This window comes from Podarcis melisellensis (genome assembly GCF_964234715.1).
Source record: "Podarcis melisellensis genome assembly, chromosome: 5".
NCBI classification, from domain to species: Eukaryota; Metazoa; Chordata; class Lepidosauria; order Squamata; family Lacertidae; genus Podarcis; species Podarcis melisellensis.
Window position 1 is genome coordinate 62,949,654 of NC_138537.1, and position 11,258 is coordinate 62,960,911.

General features: G+C 41.9%; 1 protein-coding gene across 2 annotated transcripts in view; it reads right to left on the reverse strand.

Moving 5' to 3' along the window:
* MYOF (myoferlin) overlaps positions 1 to 7,207 on the reverse strand; it is a 77,580-nt gene extending 70,373 nt beyond the window's left edge. For both annotated transcript variants that reach the window (XM_081913243.1, XM_081913245.1), the window contains exons 1-2: positions 7,025 to 7,207; positions 119 to 174 (exon numbers count right to left, since the gene is read on the reverse strand). In XM_081913243.1, the coding sequence (XP_081769369.1) occupies positions 119 to 174; positions 7,025 to 7,112 (144 nt within the window). In that variant the 5' untranslated portion in view covers positions 7,113 to 7,207. The remainder of the gene's footprint in view (positions 1 to 118; positions 175 to 7,024) is intronic.
* Between the last annotated feature and the right edge of the window lie 4,051 nt (positions 7,208 to 11,258).

Sequence of the window (11,258 nt, forward strand, 5' to 3'; positions counted from 1 at the left end):
CAGTCGGTTGTGACATATGATTTCTTGTTCCATAATGTCATGCAACAGAGAAGAGAGCTGAACTTTGTCATACATGCTCTGCCTTATCACATACAATAGAACCAATAAAAAAAGTCACCTCATTCCAAACAGGGTTGAGTTCACTATCAATTTTCTTTGTTTTCTTTTTTTCATCTGGAAATAAACAAAAGTGTGCTTACTTATTGGAAGATATATAAAACAGCAATCACAATATATTAAAATAATATATTTTTTTAAAGCAAGAGGGCTGACTTGATTTATTTGGTTGCTGGCCATGGTAGCTAATCTATACAGAATATTCTGTGCTTGTGTACATAATAAACCTGCCTCCCAATAAAGTTGTTTTGGCCTAACTATATTGCCAGCTCCCCCCACACCTTTCAAAACAGATATTTTCTGTTAGTGTAGATTCTGCTGTGTCTGTGGTGAAGCCGCTGTTTAAGACACACCTTGATTTAACCTCATTCACCACAAACAATGGTGAAGCAGGGTGTTGTAGGAGGACAATAGCTCAGCAACAGAGCATCTGCCTTGCAGGCAAAAGGCCTTGGGTTCAGCCTCTGACATCTCAGATAGGCTGGGAGCGACTCCTGGCCGCAAACCCTGGAGAGCTGCTGTCAATCAGCGTAGAGACAACACTGAGATAGATTGACCAATGGTCTGAGTTGATATAAGGCTGTTTTTTAATGACTGTGACCGAGTGATCCAGTAACTGCTTTACTTTCAGGAATTGTTGAACTATAACTCCCACCTTCCTGAGCACCAGCCACACTGGCTGAGGCAGCTGGGAATCTGAGTCCAGCAACAACTGGAGGGGTACAGGTTCCCCATCCCTTCATTACAGTGTTCATAATCTCTGAACCTTTAATGGATCATGTTGAATTAAGGCTAACACGGGTCTCAGAGAGTAAGACCCACTGAACATAGTGGGGCTGACTTCCAAGTCACCATGAACAAGATTGCACTGTGTGTTGAGAAGGAACACAAATCAACAAGTTCCCCCTTCCCTTCTGTGTCTAACACTGAGTCAGTCAGCTCTAATGTACTCCCGATAGTTCTCTGCTGGATATATGAGGGAGGTGATGACAATTAGCCCTTGTGCAGGGAGTGGGGGAACTGACTCACATTCCAGTAACAGGAATCATTTTAGAAAGACTATGCAGGACAATGACTCAGACCAGACCACAAAAACTGTAAATTTGCAACTCCTACAGGAAAATATCTACCACAATGCTATCAGTCTAAACTGAATTATATTGTAGCTCATTGTGCTTTAACATATATTTAGTAATATCAGGCATTGGTCCAAACTAATTGTTTCATGTAGAAGAAATGAATGGAAAAAGCGGCAGTAGCCAAGGATGCAATTTTCCTTTGGCAAGGACAGGGGCTTATTATGTAGGGCAGCTAAGGGACATGGCGAAACAGAATTCTTTGTTATCGTCTTTCTAATTCAGGGTTGGGGGGGCTGTAGCCCTCCATATATTGGTAGATTCCAGCTCTGGTCAGCCTCAGCCAGCATGATATATAGCCATTGCTTTAAAAACACTTGTGGGGCGGGGGGGGGGGGAGCTACAACACTTTGCTGGCAGAAGAAAAATGGGGCATGTGGCTTTGAATAGGGATTATTATTATTATTATTTATACCCTGCACATCCGTCTGGGTTTCCCCAGCCACTCTGGGTGACTTACAGCATATCTAAAAACATAATAAAAGCATCGAACATTAAAAAACCTCCCAATTCAAGGTTGCCTTTAGATGTCTTCTAAAAGTTGTATAATTCTTTATTTCCTTGACATCTGAGGGGAGGGTGTTCCACAGGGAAGTTGCCACTACCAAGAAGGCCCTCTGCCTGGTTTCCTGTAACTTCACTTCTCGCAGTGAGGGAACCAGCAGAAGACCCTCAGAGGAGGACCTCAATGTCCAGGCTGAACAACAGGGGTGGAGACACTCCTTCAGGTATACTGGGCCGAGGCCATTTAGGGCTTTAAAGGTCAGCACCAACACTTTGAATTGTGCTCGGAAACATACTGGAAGCCAGTGAAGATCCATTAGGTCTTGGTGGCCACTCCCAGTTAACACTCTAGCTGCCACATTCTGGATTAGTTGTAGTTTCCGAGTCACCTTCAAAGGTAGCCCCACGTAGAGTGCATTGCAGTAGTCCAAGCAGGAGATAACCACTATGGTAAGACAGTCTGCAGGCAGGTAAGGTCTCAGCCTGCGTACCAGATGGAGCTGGTAGACAGCTGCCCTGGACACAGAATTGACCTGCACCTGCATAAACATATTTGGTCTAACTCAGTATATGTTCCTATATGCTTCCTATATTCCCTTTTGCCATTATCAACTGGCAGTCAGAAGGGCAAGCAGGACCTTCAACAGAACCTTAACCAATGTGAAGTGTTTCTTTTCAGTATTGCACTCAGTCCATCATGACCCCCTGCAGGATTCTCTAGTCCATTCTCCCTACCAGTTTTTCTGCTTTTGCCCCAGTCAGTCAGTCAGCATTCCAAGGCTATTGTTCAGTGGTTATTGGGCAGTTTTGGAGATTCAACCTTCCCCTACCAAGATGAAATGCCCCTCTTGGGCTGCACCAACACTCGTCCCTTAGTAACAGAATTATTATTACATATTTATTTATACCCCACCTTCTTCCCTGATAGGATTCAAGGCAGCTTACAGATAAAAACAAGAATTTCTAAAGACATAGAAAAAACAGAAATAGATGGAATTGTGATGATACTGTTTCTAAATATTCTGCTGATCAACCTATCCCCGTGCTTGCTGCTGGTAGGATATTCTCCTGGTTCCCAAATCTCTCTCCTTTGCTTGTTCTTGACTTGCTTCTACTCACACTTACGTTTGGCTCTGATCCTGTAAATACCACCCACATCCCAGGCCCTTAGAGGCTCTAGAATCACTGCATCTTTGGACTAATTTGCTGCTTTCCCTCTCTATTGAAGCTATTCACTTAACATTTTCAAGAAGAAAACGACATTTGGTGAAGAACCATAAGGATACACCTTTGCCCTTTTATCCAAAGTTCTTCTCCAACAGTCTGATTCAAATTTGCATGTGGAAAGTCAGTACTGTAATCTGCCTGGTCCACTACAAGCCCAGAGGGCCTTAAAGTCTCTCATTCTGTGACTTTATGCATATGGTTCGACTTCATTAAGGCTGTGGGCTTGAAGAACGCTGAAAAACCCATAAACATGCCAACACATTTTTGGTGACTGTATTTTAAGTATCCTAACTTCAGCTACAGAATTGTAGAGGAAGACAAATAATATAAAACCTGCATATCTATCTTTCATTGCATTCAACCAGGGTGAAAAAGACACAATTAAACATAACAACTAATTCTCTGCCTCAAAATGTTTTTTATATAAACTATATTAGAGCATGCAAGGGAAAGTTCAAGTAGAAGAGAGAAAGATGTGATTCAAGGGCTTTAAAATGAACTTTTTTTAAAAAAATCCTGCCCTCAGGAAATCAGGCCTTCCTACATTTATTTATCTACTGAGGAAATCGGGGCATTCTGTGGCATGTTCATTTGACACAGGAAGTTGGCTGGGCCGTGGTCCTACCATCACTCTCCACAGACCATTCCCCGGGGCTACGCATTAGTAAAACTGAGGAACAAGCGGTCTCTCAAAGAAGGGTGTCAGCAATTATTGAGTTTTGCATTGTGGAACTTCTGTGAATCTTCCAAAGAACCCCAGGGGTTGTAGGAACCAGTCCTCACAGCCGTGCCCCCCCACAGCTACATTCTTTCTAAGTTTAAAGAGCAAAAATGAAGTTGTGACTAATACAGACAATTCAATATCAAGCTGCCATGTCTCTCTTACTCGCTCACACACCAACTTCAACATTCAGCCTTATGAGGAGTTCTGGTGGGCTCCAACGCTTGCTCGCTATTTTGTGATCTTTTGGCTGTCCGTAATGAAGGGATTTTGGATTTTAAAATAAACCAAAAGGTGGCGGCTTAGCCCTTAGCCATGCACGATAATATAACATACGTCTTTCCCTGCTTAGTTTGTTTGGTAGATTTGTATGTGAGAGAAAAAACTTATTTAGCATGGAGAGGATTTGCACATGGCACCTCAAGAGATGACCTTGATGGAAGAAGTGGAATCTCTGCTACACAACTGCTAGGAAGGTAATTTAAAAATGAAACCTATATTACGTACTGGACAGGCGCCCTTTTAAAGGTCAAATTCTATCTTTTGTTGCAGATTCAGCTATAGGACAATTGCATTGTATGTAGAAGGTCTAAGGATCAATCTCAGGCATCTGCAGGTAGGGCTGGGAAGGTCCCCCGCCTGAAACCCTGACACCAGTCAGTGTGGTCATTACTAGGTAAAGGTGAAAAAAGGTAAAGAACCCCTGGACAGTTATGCCCAGTCAAAGACGACTATGGGGTTGTGGTGCTCATCTCTGCTTTCAGGCCAAGGGAGGTGGCATTTGTCCACAGACAGCTTTCTGGGTCATGTGGCCAGCATGGCTAAACCGCTTCTGGTGCAACGGAACCCAGAGCGCATGGAAACACCGTTTACCTTCCTGCTGCAGCTGTACCTATTTATCTACTTGCACTGGCGTGCTTTCAAACTGTTAGGTTGGCAGGAGCTGAGACAGAGAAATGGGAGCTCACTCCATCACGGGGATTCAAACCACCAACCTTCTGATTGGCAAGCCCAAGAGGCTCAGTGCTTTAGACCACAGTGCCACCTGCATCCATTACTAATCCAGATAGACCAATGGTCTGACTCAGTATAGCTCTTTATGTTACTGTGTATTTATTTTCACCTGTTTTTAGGTAGGCCAACAGACAGACAGAAGAGAGAATTAGATTGGGACAGAGAGGGTGTCTTTAATCCTTACCCCATGCGGTTTTTATCACCTAACACACCCTACACCCCTCCCAGCCCTGCCACCAAGGTAAGCTGCTTTTTATACTGCTGAGGGGAAAATAGTAAATACAGATAACATGCAATATATCATTTGACCCCTATCCTACGATTAAGCTACCCATACACTGCCTCGTGCAAAAATCCAGCTAGCTAAGTTTTTTTTTTAAAAAGGTAAATACACCTTGAGCAAGCTCAAATATGGACTGTGTAAACCATGAATGAATCACAAAAAAAAATCATGAATATCATATATCAGCCTTTGGCTTTTTCACAAAGCGATGTCTCAGAAAAACCAAGAAAGGTCTGCAAAAATATAGTTTAGGGGTGTAATCCTATGCTGCAGATCTACTGGTTGAGAACTTGTGGGGTTCAGCGGAAGCCTTGATCATCCAGGAGAATACCAAATGCAATACACCAGGACAGACACACTGGCGGAACACCCTTGATATGCTGGTGGAATAGCCGGGGGGGGGGGAGATGTGGGAAGAACAGGGGAGGAGCACATTCCACATCCTATACTACATCAGTCCATAGCCACACCCGCATAGATGGCGCAACTTTGCACTAGCCCCAGGCCTAACACCAATAAGTTCCCTTCCATTGCTTTCAAAGAGCTTTTAACTGAACAGCAGTAGTATATCTTAAGTCCCGTGGTAATGTGAATAGAAGGCTTGCTCTGTCGGTTTGTAACTACTGCATTTATTCACCCATAAATTCCTGTTTGACAAGCCACTGTTTGCATTTTATGCAAAGGCAGAACAGAAGGACTGCGCTGAATATCCTAAAATATGGCAAGTAGACCAGGCTTCGTCAATCTCGGCCCTCCAGATGTTTTGAGACTACAATTCCCATCATCCCTGACCACTGGTCCAGCTAGCTAGGGATCATGGGAGTTGTAGGCCAAAAGCAGCTGGAGGGCCGATTTTGAGGAAGCCTGAAGTGGACAGAAACCTTTTTTAAAAAAAACCAACAACCAACCCAACTAGGAGTAGAGGAAACTATGGTTCACACCTTTCCACAATGCCATTCAAATATTCCAGTAATAAGGTTTTCAAGTATTACGGTACAAACCAACTTCCTTATTGCACTGTATTGCCTTATTTAAATAATCTCAGCCTATTGTAAACTCAATATCCTGCAGTTATCTGTATCCAGAAAAACCTATTTTTCAGTTCAGCACAGGCATCCAACAATAATATATCTAAACTTCAGGCCACTGTCTGTTCAATTAGGGCAGCCATACGTCTGGAGTTTCCCAGACATTACCGGGATTCCAAAGGCAGACATCAAGGGGAATTTCCGAAAGGCGGTGCTTTGTCCTGGATCTTAGGCAAGTCAATTGGAAAAAGCTCAACAACTTCTTTCAGGGTGTCCTGGTTTTTACTTTTTGAAACATGGCAACCCTAGTTTAATGTATGTGATGAGCAAATGACTCTATATGCAGCTTAACATAACAGCATTACAACCATCTACTTATGAGGATAGGAAGTAACACAAACTGAAATTCGCCACAAAGTTTACACCAAAGAAAAGTGGAATAAATCTGTCAGTTTCACACTTACGGACAAATGCAAATGAGCTTCCTTTTTTCTCTCCCTCATCTTTTATTGCTTTGCTAAGCACAAAGTCTAAAAAGCAAAAAGCCTTCAAGGAGGGGGAAGGAGTCTAACAACATAGATGATTAATGTTCAAAATGTTTTAAAAACTATTTTAAGGCAAACAGGAAAAGGAATCTGTGTTTCCATTTTTTAAAAAAGATGTGAACTAAACACTCAAAATCACTATTTGCTATTGCAAGGTGAAATTCACTTACACATTAATCCAAACTAAAAAGGGGCTTTAATCTATGTGTGGGCATAGATGCAACAAGCCTATACAGAAGTTTAGAAAGAACCGCTCCACAAAATGCCACCCAACCACTTTCCAGTTCTTTAAAAAAAACCCTGTGTTGTACAAAAGTTACAACTTTCTTCAGAAGTACCGTATGTCATTTGCAAATTACCAGAACTATTACACTTTTTTATCATGGCATCTTGGCACATTGAAAAACATCCTTGCTTAAAATAATCTTTCACAAGTTAGCTTTCCTTACCTTTAAAAATAACGGACACGATAGGATCTGGTTTTCCAAATTTATGTCTAGGGATATTGGAAGCAGATTCCACAATTACCCGAAGCATGGTTTTCAGTGTTTTTTAAACTGCAGCAGTTTTCGAAGAAATGTGTACTTCAGACTCTCTGCAGCCTCCAGTCTGAAGTGCCAGCCAGAGGAGGCTGGAAATGGCTCTGTTACAGTAAAGTGCAGCTGATGGGTGGATCTATGACGAGTTTAGTTTCTAAAGGCTAGGGGAGGGGGGGGGGGAGATTTGTGTAAACTGACTCCCTGTGGTATTAGAGAGAGTTAGTTACTAAAGGCTAAGTAGGGGGAGGGTTTGTGTAAGCTGACACCCACCATTCCTGTGGCATTAGAAAAAACTGGTACCAACTTGTGAATTCTGGCAGTGCAAAGTGAGGAATTTGCTAAGTATGGTGGCTGATAAAGAGGCAGGAATCTTTTGGCATATGAATTAAAGCAGGGAAAGAAATATGAATGTAATGCACAGAACTCTCCCCCCCCCCCGGTTTGCTATTGATGTGAAAAGAAGTTAATATAACTTTTGCAATAAAACATAGCAATGTTCTCCCTTTTGAAACGAACGTCTTTCCACATGCCATCAGCCGGTATACTCCTGTCAATTTTTTGTTTCTTTTTCATCCAGGACTTCAATCAATCAAAACAGCCTTAGATTGCCCCCTTCTGGAGGGATCAAAAATAACCTGTGAAATAAATTTGTAAGATGGTTACCGTGTGTACAGTACATGTATTTTCACTAATCTGTATATTAGGAAAGAAAACAAAAAAGAACATTCTTTTTAAAATAAATAAATCTGATTTTAATTTATAACAAATAAACATTTCAGCAAAAAAAGGAAACAATTCTTATATATAAATCTTCAACTTCCACCCCCCTCTTTCTGCGGTTCCATAAATGTATTCTCTTTCTTTTTTCCTGCATATCCAAATTAACTCTATTCCTTTTCTCATCCATTTCCTATATGTTTTAGAAACTGCAAGTTTTTACAATAATCTTGCTATTGTTTTACTTTGTTTGCAATTTGTAATTCAACAAACGATTTCCATTCCTTATTCAAAGTTTGTTATTTTGATTTCTTATTCTTCTGGTAAGTTTCGCCATTTCTGCATATTCCATTAGCTTCTGTATCCATTCTTCTCTCGTTGGGACTTCTTACTTCTTCATTTTTGGGCAAATATCATTCTTGCAGTGGTAGTTGTATACATAAATAAATTTCTTTATTGTTTAGGTAATTCTGATCTCAAAATCCCTAAGAAAAAAGCTTCTGATTTTTTAACAAATGTTATCTTAAACATCTTTTTCAATTCATTATAAATCATTTCCCAATAAGCTTTAACCTTAATGCAAGACCACCACATTTTTGCCAGTCTACTAGGTGTTAGGTACCATCTATATAACATGTTCATATAATTTTTTCTTAAACCATAACATGCTGTAAAGTTTATATCCATTTTCCATAATTGTTCCCATGCCTGCATTTCTTTGTTATGACCCATATCTATTGCCCAATGTATCATTGAAGATTTCACTTGTTTATCTTTTGTCTTACACATTCTAGACATCACTTTAACATTACAATCTAGCAGGTCTCTCTCTAGTTGAGGGATGTAACCTTCAATTTCATTAGTCATCACTTGAGAATCAAAAGAGCCATGGCAGGTCAGGCCACTGGAATAAATGGCATTTTAAAGTCCATTGACCTGTACAAGGTAAGTACAGCCAATTTATCTCTCCATGTTCTTGAATGCCATGATGTCAGAATTCCACGCACACTAACAACAGAGACAGAGATTAAATTATAGTTATATAATAATAATAATCAGGATAAAGGCTTTTCTTACGGGTCTTACTTAACTTACCAGTGCCAGGATGTCTATGCAATCCCCAACGACTGTTGTTGTTTTTTTGCAAGGCAACAAATAGCCTTTTTTGATGCTGATACACAGAAGACACAACAAGTTTGTTTTCTCCTGCTCCAAAGGCTAGGACCTGAACCAATGCATCCAAGTTATAAGAAAGGAGACTCTGGCTAAAACTTTCTGACAGTAAAAGCTGTTTGACAGTGGAACAGACTCCCTCAGAAGGTGGCGAACTCTTTCTTTGGAGGTTTTTAAGCAGAGGTTGGATTTAACTGAGATTCCTGCATCCCAAGGGGTTAGACCAGACGACCTTCAGGGTTCCTTCCAGCTCTACAATTCTATGATTCTACTGTTAATAGATGGGCAGAGCACTATCAAAAACTGTACTCGTTGGGGGAAAATGGTCTCCAAGGCTGGATCTAGACACGTCAGTTAAACACATTGTAAACTTATATAGATGGGAACGCGAGTAGCGCTGTGGTCTAAACCACTGAGCCTCTTGGGCTTGCTGATCAGGAGGTCAGCGGTTTGAATCCCCACGACGGGGTGAGCTCCCATTGCTCAGTCCCAGCTCCTGCCAGCCTAGCAGTTTGAAAGCACCCCAAAAAGTGCAAGTAGATAAATAGGCGGGAAGGTAAACAGTGTTTCTGTGTGCTGCTATGGTTCTCCAGAAGTGGCTTAGTCATGCTGGCCACATGACCTGGAAAAACTTGTCTGCAGAGTGGACAAACGCCGGCTTCCTTGGCCTGTAAAGCAAGATGAGCGCCGCAACCCCAGAGTTGTTCATGACTGGACTTAACTGTCAGGGGTCCTTTACCTTTACCTAACCTTATACATATAGAGAAAGATGGGACTCCACAGCACCATCTGGTGTCACAGTGTTATTCATATACAATGCATATAAAACACCTTTTCTTTACCAATCTATCTGAGTCCCAACACAGCAACTGATAGCATCCAGATTCTGCCTGTCTTGGAAGAGCTGGATTTCCCTCCCTCCCTTGACAAGCTGAAGCTTGTCATCAACTCTCAGGCATGTGGCAAAGACCCAGGACAGGATGGAATCCCAACAGAAGTGCTGAAAGCCTTAAGTCCTCCCTCATGATGCACCTCTACAGCCTTCTCCTGCAGTGTTGGGGGAAAGGATCTGTGCCATAAGACATGTGCAACCCCATCAATGTGACCCTATAAGAACAAAGGTGACCACCATGATTGTAACAACTGTGGAATCCCCCTGCTGGGTACTTGGGGAAAGCTTTTGCCCATGTAGTTCTCAGCAGATTAGTTACTCACTGACAGTCCTGAGTTCCTCCCAAGGAAGTAACATGGAGTCCAGACTTTTTATGACGGTACAGGATTTAGGTTATAATCCTGTACCATCATAAAAAGTCTGGACTCAATGTTACTTCCTTGGGAGGAGACATGTGTCACCTTGTTAGTGCCATGTGGTGCTTATTCGTATTTTCCAATCTCAGGTACCAAATCACATAGGAAGCATGTCTAGTCATCTCAGTAATGTCTACACAGGCCGGCAGCAGCTGTCTGGGATTTCACACAGGGCTCTCCACCAGTGGCGTAGCGTGGGTTGTCAGCACCCGGGGCAAGGCAAGTAATTTGCGCCCCCTAACCCGTGGATTTGCGCCCCCTAACCCTAACCCCCAGATGTTGCGCCCGGCCCCCCCTGCACCCCCCACGCTACGCCACTGCTCCACCAGCTCTAAGTGGAGATGCCCGGGGTCAGAATCTTCTCCATGTCAAACAGAGCCTCTGCCACTGATGCACATCCCTTCCCACACCTTGTGCAGCCCTTACTCTCGCGCATGCCGGTGTAACCAAGTGAGCAAAATCTGCACCATATGGCAAACCTAGTCTCTAGTTAAGATTGCTCGAAAGAAGCTCCGTCTATTATTATTATTATTATTATTATTATTATTATTATTATTATTATTATTATTATTATTATTATTATTATTATTCAGTGCCTTTTTTCTGGGGGGACACATACCCCTAAACATTTTGTGAATCTTTGTACTTTATTTCCCCAGCTTGAACTACAAAATAGTGATTTTCTTGAGTCAGAATGAAAGCACCTCTAAACATTGTTGTTGTTTGTTTTAGAAAAAAGCACCGATTATTACAGTATTATTATTTGCTTTGCTGTGTTCTGCCGCACGAGGTTACACACGAGCTAATCAGCGTCGATCCGCTCAGACGTTCCTACATTGAAAACCACCCATTCCAGAAATGCTGATGGAAATTTTAAAAACGCTTCTGCAGCGGCGAAGGATGCTGAAACTGCAAAATCCACAGCAGGGCAACGCATTCCATTAAA